Source organism: Typopeltis vanoorti, chromosome 10, assembly GCF_054136105.1.
Source record: "Typopeltis vanoorti isolate ZY-2024b chromosome 10, IOZ_Tvanoo_1.0, whole genome shotgun sequence".
In the NCBI taxonomy this organism is placed as follows: domain Eukaryota; kingdom Metazoa; phylum Arthropoda; class Arachnida; order Uropygi; family Thelyphonidae; genus Typopeltis; species Typopeltis vanoorti.
In genome coordinates, this window is record NC_143558.1 from 130,176,192 (window position 1) to 130,194,889 (window position 18,698).

General features: G+C 32.6%; 1 protein-coding gene across 1 annotated transcript in view; it reads left to right on the forward strand.

Annotated features, from left to right (window-relative positions):
• The window catches only part of Tudor-SN (Staphylococcal nuclease domain-containing protein 1), a 271,338-nt gene extending 253,395 nt beyond the window's left edge, over window positions 1-17,943 (forward strand). The window contains exons 17-18 of the mRNA XM_090399685.1: window positions 2,657-2,905; window positions 12,854-17,943. Coding sequence (XP_090255811.1) covers window positions 2,657-2,905; window positions 12,854-12,919 — 315 coding nt within the window. The 3' untranslated portion in view covers window positions 12,920-17,943. The remainder of the gene's footprint in view (window positions 1-2,656; window positions 2,906-12,853) is intronic.
• Window positions 17,944-18,698: the final 755 nt, after the last annotated feature.

Here is an 18,698-nt window from a genome sequence, read left to right on the forward strand (position 1 = left end):
ATTTTGAAGATTTCAGAAAAGTGACACTAATTTAAGCTATTATAACATTTCAAAATTTAAACAATTAATTCTAGGTTATATATATATATTTTTTAATTTCATATTCTTTCTTATGTATCTCCCTTAAATTGTTTAAATTTGTAATTTTCATGTTGTCATTTTGTGTTCTGTAATCAGTACTGTATACCCACAGATGTGAGACCCTTAGACACTTCTGCACATGTTAAGAGGAGGAGAATCCATTCCGGTAATAGGATAAACAATCCATCTTGTGGGATGAGTTGTTTATTATTACACGCCAGAAAAGTAACTTTTCTTTTCTTGGCACGTTGCCAGAATAGGTTCTCGGATCTGTGGTTGAACAGTTTGTGATTTCCTGACATTTCCTTTGTTTACTGACCTTGGCCATAGTTCTCTCATCAAAATTATTACTTCTCAATAGAAGATTTTTGTATTGGGAATAAAATATTGGATATTTATTCTCAATCCAGTGTGGCCTACTTATTTAACATGTTTTTCAATGAGTTAAATCTAAACTTTCAAGATGATAACTAAATACTTTTAAACTGCAAGGGGGGAAAAAAACTCTCTCCACTGCTGTGTACATTATGAAATTTTTGGCAGTGAAAACTGTGTTTGCCATAATTTATTGATTGTATTGTGGACATTACAAAATAGGAACAAAACCAGAGAAGCAGTCCTGAAAGTGAAAGAACTTAATGGAAAAACAAAATGCACACAGTCTAATAACATCAAGGACAAAGATGGAAACATACTCATTGATAAGGAACAGCTAAATGGAAGATGGGTGGAGTACTTATCAGATCTCTAAATGATGATAATGGTAACATGTTTCACGTAACATGATTCACGACACCTTAAGTTAAACGTAACAACAGATACCACTCTACCCACAAGAAAGGAGGTAAAACATATAATTAAGAATCTTCCTACTAATAAATCCCCTGGGTGTGATAATATTCCGGTTGAGCTGCTGAAAGCTTTGACTGGCAATAATAACTATTTAGTGGAATCCATTCAGGACATCTATAAAACAATACAATTACCTGAAGTTTTTACAACATCTATCTGTATACCAATTCCAAAGAAACATAATGCACAAAATTGTGATGATTACAGAACTGTGAGCCTAATATCCCATGCATCTGAAATTATTTTAACCTTCGTTAACAAACAAATTGAAAGAGCCATAAGCAGTGAATTGAATGAACAACAGAAAGGTTTCAGAAGAGGAATGGAAACCATTAATGCTATCCTGGAACTAAAAATACTAATAGAAAGATCACTTGAAAGAAATAGGAACATTTCCATATGCTTCATAGACTTTCAGAAGGCTTTTGATCGGGTAAAACGTAATAAAATGTTCAATATATTAGATAAATTAGACATAGAAGATCATATACTTAAGATTATAAAAATGATTTACACCAAACAGAAAATGCAGCTGTTTAACTCTGAGACTTCTGAAGTGAAAATAAAAAGAGGAATTAGACAAGGTTGTATCGTTTCACCAAATCTATTTAATATCTATAGTGAGACAGTGATGAAAAAGATTGAAAAACAAAAAAACAGGAATTAGTATCAATGGTATAAAATACAACAATCTTAGATATGCTGATGATACTATTCTAATAGCAGAAAACAGAAACAAATTAATCAAATTACTGCAGCTACTAATTGAAGAAGGTAAAGAATTTGGATTAGATATTAATGCAAAAAAAACTAAATATATGAAAATCTCAAAAGAAAGCAGATCCACCCAGAAATATTCATAAACAATATGAAAATTGAACATACAACAGAATACAAATATTTAGGCTCCTACTTTACTGCAGATGGAAAGCAAGATAAAGGAATAAAAATAAGAACAGCCATAGCTAAAGATGCATTCTGGAAAAATAAAGATCTGCTCAGAAGTTCTGTGAGTATCGAGACAAAGAAAAGAATGATAAGAACATTAGTGTCGCCAATTTTCACATATGGAAGTGAGACCTGGATATTCAAGAAGCGAGTAAGGCAACGGATAATGGCCTTTGAAATGTGGTGCTATAGGAGAGCTCTGAAAATCCAATGGACAGAACATGTGACAAATACAGATGTCCTACAGAGAATGAGAACACAGAGATCTTTATTACAGGAAATGATCCAGAGAATGATGAGATTGGCAGGACAGAGGATATTAACAGTTTTAGAAGGAAAAATTATGGGAAAAGGATCAAGAGGCAAAAAACGAAGGACATGGCTTGAAGATATAAGATCATGGACAGGATCACATGGCTATGCAGAAACTAAAAGGAAAGCCACCAACAGAGAGAACTGGAAGGACATGGTGCTGCACCCTCTCACTGAGGAAGCTACATGAAGAAGATTGTGGACATCGTTGAAAAGATTGCAGCATGTAGCTGTACTGACAAAATGCTATGCAGTTCAGCATGACTTGCATGATGCTTTTTTCTGAAACCAAGAGTTTAACTTGACACTTGCATTCATAGAAAAAAACTTGAGAGAGTATTTTATTTGAAGATGCTGAGATTTGTCAATCTTGATTCTAATATTTTGTTTGTAGATATTGCAGCAGTATTTGATACATTAACTTTTATTTAGAATTATTTATTGTTTATTTTTATTTACACAGATGGATTTTACAGAAGAAGCTAGAAGTTCATTCTTTCAAGAAACAGATAACCGAGTACTCCTCTTAAACACGGAATATAGATCTGGGTCAGTAGAATATGTAACACTTTTGACTTCTGATGAAAAAGAAGATGTTGGCAAAATTCTTATTGGTGAAGGTTTAGTGTTAGTGGAGAACAGAAAAGAGAAAAGACTTCAAAAAATTATTGCAGATTACAAAACGGCTGAAGAATCGGCAAGGCGCAAGAGAGTAAGTGCTCATTTTGATTTGATTTCTGTGGAATTATCAACAAAATCTTAATTTTGCATAAAAACTGCAGTGAGAGTAATAACGAGGTCTCCACAATTTATACAAAATAACCCTACTATACTTACTTATTTACTGTGCATCTAAGAGCTCCTTAAACCATTCGAAGGAAAAGTTAATAATAAGACTAGGGAGAAGAGTAAAAACATTAAGGTTTTGAAAAATTTATTACATTGATTTTTTTGTTATTAGAAACAAATTTATATAATGCATATTTCCATTAAAAATACCGCTACTTGCACATTATGGTTCATACAAATCAGTTGACTCTCTATTGCAGATATTGCCATGTGATTCTTGGAGTTTTATCGTAGAGAAACCTGAAGTGAGTTCTGTACTTAAATTTTATTATATTCATCATACTAAAACACATTTTGTTGAATGCTAGATAAATTGATAATTGTGCAAGCAGTTATCTATTTACACACATCTAGGATGGCTACTGATAAACAAGACAACATAATATCATTTTAATTATAATGGATAGGAACATTGCCCACTGGTAATGGTGATAGGTCTTATTCATCAAAGAAATTATCATGGTGAAAGGAAGTGAGCTTTGCATCATGGGATACTAAGGCAACTGATGTGAAGTCATCAGCCTCTCTATACAAGTAGCCTACTCGTGAAGATATTTCATGTGCAGACTTTTTGCTTACACTTGGATAAAAGGTTAAATGAGAATATAATTTCTTGACAAGTAAGTTACTTTCTTACCAAATGAAAAAGTTTTCTGCAATAGGATCATCAATATTTGATATGGCCAATGCCATCTTAGGATGTGATTGTTGACTGAGACATAATCCTTAGTTGGGGGAGCAGCTATGTAATCTTCACATGAAGAATGAATAAGCATGCAAAAGTATTAAGAAGAAGGGAATATATGTGGGATTATTATAAGGCAAGTAATTATAATAGACTTGTAATTAGCTTGAAGAAGTACTGTGGATGGAAGAATTTGAAGGATCCCTAGCAGCTAATTAGGAAATATTTGTTAGCTTCAGTAGCAAAACATGCACCTCGTGAAAGAGATTTGGAAAATAGATGGCTTGGGGAAATCAAATGAGAATTTCATATGGAGTTATGGACAAAGCATAAAATGACAATTGAGGAGTAATTACATTAGGAATATACAGCTTAAGCTAGGAAAGTGACTAATATAGTGAAAAGGGGAAAACTTGAGTATGAAAGACTATCCTTGCAAGCTAAGGAAAATCACACAGTTCTTTTATTACATAACCAGTAATGGGAGAAATTATTATGGATGAATTACCTTACTAAGTGGAGATGATTGTCAGGTAACCAACACACGACATAGTAGAGCTATTTAATGATCACTTTATTAATAGTATTTCATCCTGGTAAAGAGTGTTTTATTTATAGATAGGATGTAAGTCATTAAGGTCAAAATACACCCTCTTAATTCAAAGTGAATTAAGAGGGTGTATTTTGAATTCTCGGTACTGTAGATGTCAGTAAAGCAGAGGATCTGGATGTGAATTGCTGAGTAATGACAGTACAACTGTTTAATGAAAGGTCTGCAACTGAGTCCCTAAAGAGTAGGTGGAAAAGATAGTGCTGTTACATAATGGTGGTGATAGATTGGGGGCATCAAACTATAGATCAGTTTCAGTATTTTTTTTTTCTATAGTTACAGTTTGGAGAAAAATTAGATCTATTTACAGAATATTGCTGATGATGGTAATATTTATGAGGGTTAGCATGTGACACACAGTCAAATGTCTTTCCAAAATCAAGAACACTTATTTACGGCCTTCTCATCAACCACTCTTAATAAAAAGTATTGAGTGGTTGATGAGGTCATAAACTGTAATTTTTCTTGCTTTTGGAAAGGCATTTGACTGTGTGCCACATGCTGGTCTCATTGCCTGAGTGGTTAGTTTATCAGATTTCCAACCAATAGGTTGTGGGTTTGAATTCCACTATGTGCATGAATTATCTTGTGATTACATGGGGGAAATAAATTTCATCGCCCTGTTTGAGACCACTATTCTTCTTACGGGCTTCTTACTCGAGGTGGCTTGAAAAAAGTAGTGCATGTTTTTTTTTTTTCTAGTATAAAGTTTTCAGATTATCTAATCCTTTGTCCCACTCATAGTAATACACTGATGCCCAAAATCTCAGGAAACACTATTTCTGAAGATTACAACTGCAAATTCAGACAAATCAGCTCGTGGCAATTTGTATAACTGACTATTTTAAATAGAAAAGCAGGTACATATTCAAATTTTTGAATTGTGCACAAAGGGGTTAAGTGGTAGCACTCAGTAGAATTAAAGATACAAGGTTGCATTATGTGAATTGTCTTTAAAGAAAGCTCTTTTTTTGTGAAGGAATACAGTTGCAGACTTGGATGTCTTGTAATGTCTCAAAGATCCGGCTTGTCCAACCCAGGACGGCTATGAATGCAGCCCAACAAAAAATCGTAAACTTGCAAACTTTATGAGATTGTGACTAAAAAATACCATTAATAATACTACAAATACAATTTTAACATGCTATTAATTTATAAGCAATGAACTTTTGAATTTAACACATTCTTTAGTAATGAGAGATTCATAAAATCATTCTCAAATAATTGTATTTATTCAAAATTGCCGCCCATGCGAGTAGTTACTTCTCGACATAATAAATGGCGATAGCGCTCTTGCTTCCTACTTTTACCACGCAATAGATGTCTCTCTATGTGCGTCATGGGTACGCTGGTACGGCTTTCAATGTGCAATTGTAAGCAGTCAAGTTGACACCGAAGAAAGGTGCAGACGTTACGTGTGTTTGTGGCGATTTGGTGAGTAATTTTTTTAGTAGTAAAAATTTGACGATTTGGTGATTATTAAACCTAGCTTTCTAATTTTCAATCTATTTTTTTTTTTTTTTAAATTCCAGCATGGCTTCCACAGCGTCTCAAAAGAAATCCAAACCAAAAAAAAAAAGAAAAATTATAGAAGGAAGATTGTTCAACGAAAAGTGGACAGATGACTACTTTTTTGCCGAGGCAAATACTAAGATACAACCTTTTTAATTTGTAGGGAATTTGTGCCAGTTTTCAAAGACTATAATTTGAAAAGGCATTACATGCAAAAACATACTGCGAAATTTAGTGCGTATCAAGGAATGTGTCGTAAAGACACAATAGCGGAACTGAAAAAAGGTCTATCATCTCAACAAAGTTTTTTTAAAAAAATAACAACTGAAACAGATTCTATTGTAAAAGCTAGTTATGTGGTTGCAAACTTGATAGCAAAAAAATCAAAACCGTATGCCGATGGTGAGTTTATTAAGCAATGTGTGGAAATATAATGCAGATATAATTTGCCCTGATAAAAAAAAAAGGGGGGGGGGGGATTTTTCTAAAATCAGTTTGTCTCACCAGGCTATAGCCAGGCGAATTGATGAAATAGGAAAATCTGTCGAAAAAGGTTTGGAGAGTAGAGCTGCTAATTTTAAATTTTATGCTTTGACGATAGACGAAAGTACTGATGCTACTAATACAGCTCAATTGGCAATTTTATTAGAGGTACATATGACGAATATAATATCACTGAAGAAATGGCTTCTTTAGTGCCATTAAAAGACGCAACTAAATCAAGAGATTTATACGAAGCAGTAAAAAATACGTTAAAGCGATTTTCTTTTTCCATTGTGAACATATCTGGTATAGCTACTGATGGTTTAAGTATGATGAAATATCACTGCATAGTACACCAAGAAAATTTATGCGCAAAAGCTTTAAAGATGGATAACGTCATGCAGATTGTCATCAAGGCTGTAAATTTCATAAGGGCCAAGGGATTGAATCATCGCCAATTCCAGGAATTCCTGAAATTTATGGATGCTGACTATGGGGACATCATTTACTTTTCGGAAGTAAGATGGTTAAGTCGAGGTAAAATGTTGGAAAGATTTTATGATTTGCGAAATGAAATCGAGTCGTTTATGGAATCAAAAACAAAATTTGTACCAGAACTTGACAATGAAAACTGGCTCACAGATTTAGCATTTTTAGTAGACTTGACTGCTCATTTAAATGAGTTAAACATGCGTCTTCAAGGTGAAAACCAACTGATCAATACAATGTTTCAAACTATAAGAGTGTTCGAAATGAAACTGAAACTATGGCAATCTCAAATTAAGGCAAACAATTTTATGCATTTTGACACATTGGCTAAACACGATCCTGTGAACAACGAAAAATATGCAGCCTTGCTTTTCGATTTGATAAAGGAATTTGAGAAGAGGCTTCAAGATTTCTGGAAAAATCATCAATCTTTTGATATATTTGCGACTCCATTTTCAGTCGACATAAACATATTACCTTCCAGTTTTCAAATGGAATGCATAGAGCTACAATCTGACATTCAACTTAAAGAAAAATTTAATCATGTCTCTTTACTGGACTTCTTTAAGATATATCTTCCCAGAGGAAAATATCCCTCACTTCACAATCATGCCCTATTCATGTCATCACTATTTGGAAGCACCTACATTTGTGAGCAGCTATTTTCAAGGATAAAGCACATGAAGAATAAAACTAGAACCAAAATATCTGGTGAGCACCTTGAGAACTCGCTGAGAATTGCAACTACTTCCATCAAACCAAATATCGAAGCATTAGTGTCTCAAAAACAATGTCAAACATCTCACTAATTTCATGTTGCTGTCTTGTCTTTTACTTTTATAATAAAAAAATTCATTAATTAATGAAGTTTAAATTACTTAAATATGTTAACTATACATTCTATGTTTTTTTTGCTCATCAGCTATCGTTAGTGTTAGTGTATTTTATGTGTGGCCCAAAACAACTCGTCTTCTTCCACTGTGGCCCAGGGAAGCTAAAAGGTTGGACACCCCTGATCTAGATGATTTCACATAGGGAAGAATTACTGGAAAGCTAGAAGATGGCCACAGAATTACTGATATTGCCAAAAAGTTTGGAATATTACATAGTATTGTATCCAGGCTCTGGGCAGCATTTAAAACCAATGGAATGTGTTCCACACATTTGCTACGAGGTCACTTTCACTCTACCATGGAGCATGAAGACAGATTTTTAGTTATAACAGCAAAACATAATCAATACACTACAGCAGGTCATTTTGCAAGTCAGCTTCATTTAAGCACAGGTACGTGGATATCTCAACAAACTGTTGCAAGATGTCTGGGACAAGTAGGCCTATGCCCAAAGGTCTGTAGTCTGCATCCTTTTATCCACAGCTCATCATAAAGCATGTTTTCATTAGTGTTGTATCCATAAAAATAGGAGAAGACACCAATGAGCTAATGTACTCTTTACAGAGGAGAGTCATTTTAGTCTTTCCTATGATTCTAGAGAACACTTGATCTGGTGACAGTGATACTGCTTATATGAGAATGTTTTTGAAAGGGATAGATACAGCAATGCTGGGGTCATGGTGTGTGAAGGCATTATGCTTAATGAACTCACCAAGCTATGAATGCTTGAAAAGGGGACTATGGCTGGTGAACGATATTCCAATGAAGTTCTTCAATGTCATGTTTGATTGATATTGGTGTAAGTGAAGAATTCGTTTTTATGGATGACAATACTACACCACATCATACAGGAGCATTGGAAATATTTCTGGAGATCAAAGATATTAATTGAATAGAGTTGCCAGCATGCTTCCCAGATTTCAACCCCACAGAACACATTTGGGATGCAATAGGGAGATGCATTGCTGCTCAAAATTCCTCTCCAGAAACAAAGAAGGTTTTATTTGTGAAGGAATACTTATCCTTCCTCTGAAGGAGGAGTGGGTCAGTTTGCATCAAGAAGTCGTGAGTCACTAGGTACTAAGCATGGTACGACCTTGTGAAATCTGCATCATAGTTCGGGTGGACATATTCCATACTGAAATGTCTCTCTGCATAGTTTTCTGTAAACACTACATTAATTCCTGAACTATATCTTTAGGAAATTTGTAACTGTTGCCAAAAACATATTGCAATTTAATTTTTATGAAATTTATAACATTCTTTGTGTAATATAATTTATTTGTATGTTGGCAATAAATTTGTTCATATTTGGCTGTAATCATAAAAATTTTTTCATATACTGGTAAAAATGTAGTTCGTCCTTATCTTTTGGATACCAGTGTAACACTAATACGTTGTAGGCTAATAGGTCTTTTGTGGAATCACATAAAACATCCAAAAAAAAAAAAAAAGTTGCAGTTCGTTTAGATATCAGGTTAGTGCATTGCATTTGAAAACGTGAGAAAATATCTGATGGACATCAAAAGTTGTGTACTGAAGAGAAAGACAATTACAACTATAGTTCCAAACGACTCATTACTTTCACTGTTACATTTTTGCCTTTATGTTAAAATGTTCAGTTTGCAGATAATGTAAAGCTAGAGAGGATTATTAGTAATATTGTCTATGTTATGGCTCTTCAGGTGGATTTTGAACAAGCTACAGAGGTGGATAAATGTAACTAAGGTTTGGACGTTTCAGATTCACAGATGGGAAGTTACATACCTCTGTTGGTAAAACTGTAGTGGAGGAGACAAGGTATCTTGGTGTTGATGGTGGATAAAAATTTGAATTGATTGTATATGGCCCTGATCAGACAACATTCAGATTCCTTTGCTTCTATCTGGTCACCAGAATTTGAAGGAGAAGGAAGTTTTAGATAGGGTAAGAAAGTGGGTTGCAAATGATCAGTATAGCAGAATATTAGTGATGAGAATCAGTTGAGAGTATGTAATCTGCAATTTGCCAAAGACCAAGGGATAATCTGGTAACTTTTTTTTTTTTTTTTACATATGTTTGAGAGTGGTGCTGGTTCATGGTTTTTAAAAATGAGGAGTATCATAATACTTTTTCTAAATTCTTCATTCCACAAGAATCTCGGCATCCTGTGATGCTCCTGAATAATAATAATTATATATTTGAGTACACCTATTGAGAGGGCACATATCAGGAATTGAAAATAATGATTATTTGAGTGTGCTATCTAAGAGATGCTTAACTTTTGTTTCAGAACTTTATGACCCATTGTTTTCTTTTCATTTGGATACTCTTTCTTATCCTGCTCTGCACTAGTTGTGTTCATTTCCTAATTTATATTCCCCCCATACACTGTGATACCCTGTGCCAGTCTGAAGACACTGCTGTCAACAATAAACAATGTGTTTTGTGTGAGTGTTCTCTTCATGGAAATGTATTGTCATTTTTATTTTGGAATATTGTATTAGTAATGACCAGTCCATGTCCTGATTTAAAAAATAATAAATAAATAAATAATAATAATAAAAACTAGCAGGTACTTTCCACTGTTATTAGCACTTATCTTTTCTCGAAATGTGTGTACATGATATAGATTGTTGTACTACCATACTGTATATGTAATTTCAGTCAGTATAGAATATAATTTGGTTGCCAAGGCCCAAATTGCCAGCCCAACCTTGTTCATTCAGAGGAATAACTTGTAACAGATGATGTTGTGTGAAAGGTGAGGATTGAACATTGATCATAACCCTTAGTTGGGTCTCTTATAGACTATATGAAGGCTTCTTTCCAATTATTAATTTTGATCCTCCAGTAATCTTATACCCAATTTATTCTCAGTATTAATTTTTCACCTTTCAAATTGTATATATCAACTGTTCTTTGTCGAGATGGATTTTAATGAGTTGGTATTCGGAATTGTTACTAAAATTTGTCCCATCATTTCAATTTTGGTAGAATTTGGAACATTTTTAGCATAGAATGATATTGTTATAAAGGAAAATAAATAAGCTCACTTGTAATACATAGGTGCAGGGTACATTTGCTGTGATAAAGGTCATTATTAGCATACAAGAATACTGTTCCATTTTAATGAAATGTCTCATTTCAGATTATCATTACCATTTATATATAGCATTTGTTGAAGACATTAAATCTTGTCAACATCCAGGATTTTTGGATGCTGATGAGGCTGTTGTGTCAAGAATTTTGTTCCAAGATGTTATTTCTCACCTACACAACTAATTTTGTATGACTCCCAAATCTGTCCAGTTGTAGAAAATTGCTCTTGCATTTTGGATGTTGCATCAGTCTTCCCTAAAAATCCTTGTTTAGTTTCAAGAGAATAGCCAATTGGTGTTTCTGCTTTATGCCTTCTTTGTAATTATTTAATGGGTGTGCTGTTCTACTAAATTTGTATCCATCAGTATGCAAAACATTTAGTAAAAAAAGGTAGCAACAACAGCTTGGTTGATATTAACACATTATCCAGCTACAGACCCACAAACCAACTTCTGTCCCTTCATTGGAACAGTCCTCACCAAGAGAACAGGATATAGGACAGTGGTATTGGTGAAAGACTAGGTTAAGGTACAAAAGCGGTATCACTTGAGGATTTTTGCATGATTTGAGATCCTGCTGAAATAAACATTTAGAAGGCATTTTAGTTAAAGACGTAACTATTCTGTCTCTGGTTGGTGACAGTGATCATGTGGTACTCACTTGGGAAGTGACTAAGTTTATGAACTTAGCAAAATGGGCACTCAACTAATGAGTGCCCTGGCTTCCACTGAAGAGACTTCAATAAAGGTCGAAACTAGTCTGGGTAGTGGCCCTTCCCTTAATGCATAACGCTATACATATCTGCAAGGAGATGTGTTTTACATTGTGGGAGATACTGAGATAGGAGTGATGTTAGCTTGGTCCACCTTTGCAATGAGTTGCTCGGTGTTGTTACTATCTTACCCCAGTCCTGAAGATATTTTCAGGCACAAACTTTGTTTGCTCACACTTGGATAAAGGATTAAACTAAATTTATTATGGAGGGGGGGGGGATGTGAGTCTACCAGATTTAAGGTAACTAATGGTATACCACTAGGATTGGTGCTTGGTCCACTGTTATTCAATCTATACATTAAAGATATTGGGAATTTGACAAGCGACATACAGCTGTTTGCTGATGATGCAAAGATAGGTAAGGTAATCGGGAATGCTGCTGATATGCAGTACTTGCAGACTGATTTGAATAGGCTGGAATTGTGGCCATGGAAAAATGGATGTCAGTAAATGTAAAATCATTCACCTTGGTGTGATTAGATATCCAATGTCATATTATATTGGTAGGATTATGCTTGAAGAAACTGATGAGGCTAGTGATCTTGGAGTGTTAGTAGATTAGGGAAGTTGAAATTCAGGGGTCATGCAGCAAAGATTGTAAATACAACTCAAAAGATAATTACAATGCTGAAATGAACGTTCACATGTACAAGGCCTTGATAAGACCTAACTTGGACTATTGTGCTCAGGTCTGGTCTCCAGTTTCTGTTGCGATTCTGATATACTGGAGAGAGTGCAAAGGAGATTGTTAAAAATGATATCAGGATTATGGAATACTGATTATGAAGACAGATTGAGAATTTGTACGATGCAGACACTAGCAAACAGGAGAAAGAGGGGTGTATGGATATGATTGAGACTTACAAACTTCTGAAAGGGTCATAGGATTTCAATTGATGGAATTTTTCAATTTATTGAGGGTTGGGGAAGGACAAGAGGACATCCTTGAAAGCCGAGAATGAATGCTGCTAAGAAGGGGGGATGAGGGCTAGATTTTTCTCTCATAGGGTGGTGCGTGATTAGAATGGATTGCCATTGGATGTTGTGAGTTCAAGCAGTGTGAATGAATTCAAGAATAAGCATGATAGCTGGTGTGTGTGTGTGTAGTATGTGGCCTCCCTCGATGAGTCCCTGACTTTCTGGAGGTCTCTCAGTAATAATAATAATATAGTGCCATGTTACTACATATCATTATTATATTATTTATTATTAATTACTGTATTCCTCTCATTTTTGTATAGATAATGTATTGACTATTTTTTTAAAAGATGTTTGTTTTTACAGTTAAATGTGTGGTGCTATGGTGACTTTACTGAAGATGATGCTAAAGAATTTGGCTATCGACCATAAGAGCTAAATTGATGGTTGAGGCAAGGCAAATTGAAAGGGTCGGGCAAATGTATAGCAGATGAATTTGAAATAATGTGTGAATTACATTACATAAAGTTTAAAATTTTTCACAGAAAATTTGACTGTTTTAATGTTTAGATTTCTTAAAGAATCAGTTATTAGGATTGTTGTGGTAATATTAAATCATGCCTTCTAAAAATTAATCTGTGTTTTAAAGATTTCAGATTTACTATTCTGTAACATATAAAAGTTTACTTATTGTGGCTGAAATTTATTCAGGAGGTTAGCTACTTGTATTCAATATTCAGTATTTATTTAATTATGTTTTACCTTTTTCTATAAGTAAAAGGCTATTTTATGATAGTTATTAGCCATGTTTTATCAATAGGCATCCTCTGGTTACCTTTCTGCTCATGAGAACTCACTACAAAAATATATTATCTAAACATCATAACCTTTGTTGTAACCAGGCATGTCATCGTTATAAACATTGGCTAACAATAAAAGATTTTCAGACAGAGTACAAATTTATCTCCTGTGCCAATGAACTATTGGTAATTCTGAAGTCCAATGATCTTCCATTGTGTTTTATTTTTTTAGGAACCGGAAATTAATTTTTTTTTCTATGAAGCCAAATCGTGTTATATGAAGTATGAAAGTTACTGTATGTCAATTTCTTAAATTTATTAATTGTATGCTGTTATTCTGAATCTGTATAAAACTTTACAGCCTGTGCTATTTTTAGTATTTTTGTTTTTGCTGAAAGAAAGATAAAAATGTATTGGCAAAATTATACTGTGTTGTCTTTAAGACAGTGAACTCTTTTATACAAGCACATTGATTGGCAGACTGTTTCCACTTCATTGTTATGTAGATACTGTATGCAGGTTAAAACTTTGCATGTGTATAAGAATGTATGTGACCACACTATTTTGATTCCATGCAGCTCCATAGGAACACGTTTGTCATCAGGCAATGCCTGATAAGAACTTATGTAAAAATAATACTCTTCTAGATAAAAATGAACATTCTATAGAAAGGACACCTGTTGAGTGAATATGTTATGTCTTTTAATAAAAAAGTAAATAATATGCTGGTGCTAAAACTGGTGTATATGCAAGTTTCAATGAAAATAAATTAACATTGTTTAAAAACAATGTTTTCCTTTCTTCCATGAAGAATGTGACACTTGAAAAATTGTCCAGTATAAAAAATTTTTAGAATGATAAATTTATTGCACTGTCAATGAGAAATTCAGAGAATGGGGACAATAACTATATATGGAAGTATTTTTTTGCCTCTTAAGAATAGTAACAGCAACTGCATTGTGAAGCATTGTCACTGAGCTTTAAATTGAATCCTCTTATTTCAATTGATTATAATTTTATATCTTATAAAAATATCTACTGCCCTTTGTAATTAGGTGAAAGTGTCTTGCAATCACTCATAGTATCTCAAGAAAGCAAGTGCAATATATTATATCTTGATGTGTTTTTATAAATTATTTAATTAAATTATGCTTTCTAGATGCTATCAGCAGTGAAGTAATATAATCATAATACTTAGTGTTAGGTATTAATTAAGTATTACTTAGAAATAATTATATGAGCTAATTTTGGTCATGGATAAAGAATGTCAAATTTCTTTTGCTTGAAAAAGTACATCCTAGATTTTGATTATTAGCTCCTTTTTTTTTTAAGTTGATACTTCATCTAACAATTACAGGAGTAATTTTCCCTCACTTAATCCATTCTAGCCATTTGAAAAATGAGTAGTTGAACTCTATTTTGAAAGTGTTGCCTAAATATTGGTTTCATTTTGTGTGGTTTGAATTGTCTTAGGCTGTGAAATTATATTTTATCAAAGATATCCTAGATTTTTGTACATTTCCATAATTTTTGAAATCAAAATAGTGGTTGAAATCTATTCTATTTTAACAGCTGGAAATAAACTACTCAAACTCTGAAGAACATAATCTAAAACTATAATCCAGACATCTAAAACTATTTTTGTAATTGAGTTATGTGAAATTTGTTCATATCTAATGTATTATCAACTGAGAATAATTTTTAAAATATAATTTTAAAATTATTTTAAGGCAATTTTATTTCCTTTTTTGTTTTAATATTTAACATTCTTAATTGTACATTTATTCCGCAAATATAAATTAAAAATGAAATATGGTACATTGCAGATTTGCAATACACATTTCTCCACTTAAAGGAAAAATTTATTTGAATCTATCTGGATTATTTTCTTATATATAGGAAGGTTTATTTATGCATTAAGTAATATTACTAATGTTATGCAAAGACAAAAAAAAATTACTAGTATTACACAAAAAAAAAAAAAGAAAAAAGTAATATTATTAAAAACTGCAAATGTTATAATGTTTCAACATTGAATTTTGTAACTTCTGAATGTATTTTGAATTATTCATACTATAAGTTATAATTTTCGATATACAGTAGAAGTTTTGTTCCAGGTGAGTGTTGGAATGACAGATGTTAGTCAATCAAGTTTTCCTCAAACAAACTGCATTTTAGTTCATCTGGGAAAAGTGGGGAGTATGCTAATATTCTTCTGGAAGTAACTTTTACCTTAAATCTAAAAGTAAAACTTTGCTTTATTTATACTCCATGTGAAGGAAACTAACTTTCATGCTTTTTTGTGCTTCCTCTTCATTGTGGTTCACACTGTATAATCTTGGAAACTTTATTTGGTACCCAGCTAAAAGAAATTACCTAAAGCAAATCTTATTTGTTAACACTCCCTTTTTTATGTGCTGAACTAACATAGACATTTTGCCTATGCTAAAAATGACTGCTTTTTTTTCAAAACACTGTATTTGTATGAAAAACTGAAATGTTATCTTACTCAATTCGTTGAACATCTTTAGGTGTTTTTTTCCCTAAATTTTCACTGTTTCATCCCAGTCTTCAAATCATTATCACTTTGTTGTTGTGAGTTAGTTTGTCCAGGAAATATTTATTACATTTAGCAATTTCTGTATTGTCGATATTTCATGTTAAGGAACACTCAATCAATCATAAGGCTCATTCTTGTATTAAAAAAAAAAAAAAAAAGAGTGAAACTTGACAAAATTTGATGGAAATCAAATCAAAATATATATATATATATATATATATTTTTTTTTTTTTTTTTACTTTATTATTATTGAGGTCTGTATAAAAAGTGCTTTAATACAACCTGAGCAGGTGTCATACTGCTCATTACACCATTCTTCAGTTGGATTTTGATAACTTTGTTAATCTCAATCTTGTCCTTATTTCTTGAGAGAAAGTGTGTGTGTGTGTGTAGGGGGGGGCTTCCTGTGTTTGTCATCAAATCTCTGGACAAGACAAAATTTCACTTCTAGAGTTAACTGGAATCTCAAAAAAAAAAAAGAGCATAAATGTATTGCAAGTATGGCATTATCTTAAAAACATTTTTGTTTTGCTTCAGGCAAAACTGCAAAACATAGTTAAGCTGCTTTATCTCCAAACAGCTTAACTATGTAAAAATGACAAATCTATCCAGGCATAGAATATCTTTCATTTGGTGTCCTCTAAGAGTTCTGTGAAGTTCATTGACTCAGTACAGGAAATGGGTAGAGAGAGAGAGAGAGAGAGCGAGAGGGAAGAACAGAGCATTTGGGTCAATTAATGACATAGCTTTCACCAATTAAATGTATAGTATTGCAAATGCAAATAGGCATTCAGTTTATACTGCTTGCATTATTTACAGTTATTGCCATGGGCATTGCTCATTCTGAAAATTCATCCTGATACATGCAGCAGTTTTTTAGCAGTCTTTATACTTTATACTCTCAAAAAATATTTCTTCCTGTTTGTTTGTTCTCTCAATACTTTCATTTTAAAGAGCTTCCTCTCTTATAAATTTCCTGGAGTATATTCTGCAAGTCTTCATATCCATTGTTAGCAAGTTTGTTCGTTCTCAAATTTCTGCCCATTTTGTAGTACTGATGTGCTGTAGGTTGAACAGCTCACATGGAATTGACATTATAAAATAAAACACTGGGAATGTATTTAGAAAAATCCATTAAATAATCCAGCATTTTTAATGCATAATTTGAAATTTTTTTCTGATTAAATGTTACAAACTAATCTTTTTTAAATGGATAATTAAAATACTTCTTATTAAGAGCAATATTTTAATTATTACCAGTAAATGCAGTAATGTATTAAAAATGCATTACTAAAATCAAAGAAAATGTTTATGAATCAGGTTGTACCCAATGGGTAACTTAGATGGGTTAGTTATTATTATAAAAATTTAGTTCTGAAGTTCATTAAATTTTTATTTTTTTTTTAAGTTATAAAGCTCAGAGAATTACTACACAATGACGTTGTAAATTTCATCCTATTGAAAGATGCATTGTATGAAAAGCATGGTGTAAACTTATAAAGTAGTTCATATGTTAATGTCAATTAAACTATTCTGTTTAAAGATGGGGGGGGGGGGAAGTAATTCAGTAAACTCACAGTATAACATTATTAGTGTGTACTCACTTGCTGTGACAAACTGAAGTCTAGCTGAAAACACCATAGTTTGTGTTATTCTAAAGGAAAATTACCATGTGAGTTGACTTTCGTATTATTCAAATTTCACTTAATAATACTATATGTGATATTGCTTGTTATAATATCTGAAATATTATCTGTTTATGAAAAATAATTGGTATGAATTGTTCATTCAAAACAAAAATTAAGCTGTTTTTGTTCATTTGTATATATTTTAAGTTCACACTATGCTGCCAATTCCAAAATATTAAATTAAGACTGTTTCATTATTATTTTTGGAAATTTAGGTATAATGGAGATGTGGAGGAGCTTCTCTGACTGTTATATGCATTCTAAGCATACTTAAGTCATATAAAGTGCATATTTTCTGGAGTCCTTGAAATTTGAGATCCTTGTCAAAATATTTGCCTGTTAAATGACTGCTGTAATAGGTTTTGGAGTGTGAAAGTAATGAAAAAAATAAATAAAAAAAGGATGTCAGAAAAATTGCCTCTTTTTTTTTCTCTTAAAGTCTATGACATCTGCTTATATAATAAAACAGGCCATAGGATGGCTAATATCTATATTTTGGTAAATTTGCTATCTTGTAAATGTTCTATCATAGCTATCAAAAGTAAATAATCTATTGAAATTGTTTTGAAAGTTTGAAATGGTTAAAATCTGCTAATTTAACTATTACATTATGCTTGTGTGGGCAGTTCTCATACCTGTCTGAATAAAACTTGCATTTAATAGGAAGTGATTTAAATGTGAAAATTAAAATGATTAAATGTTTTCTCTGATAGCCCCTTGCAAAAGGTTTTAAACTTTCTATGGCATACTATGTCTGGACTAAAGCAGGAACCCTGCTATAAAGTAGCAAAGTCAGCTACTGGAACAAACTTGTCATCGAAGAAAAGCACCATCAGTACGCAGTATCAAAGGACAAGGAGTGAAACTAACAGAAAAATTGGAGAAACAAAATTGAAACCAAACTACATAGACAATAGTTAACAGAAATGACATATGTGGGATCTACTCATGGATTTAATATAATAATACAATTTTATATGATTTGATGTTCACTGTCAACAGTTTTGTCACTAATGTCCTAGGGGATATATAAAAAAAAAAAAAACTTTCCTAATAGCAGTTTGGAAATGCATGACATTAATAAAAACATTGATTAGTCATGCATGTCATTTTATAAATGAAGTGTTAAATGTTCATTTTTTGCAGAAGGTCTTTAGATTGTT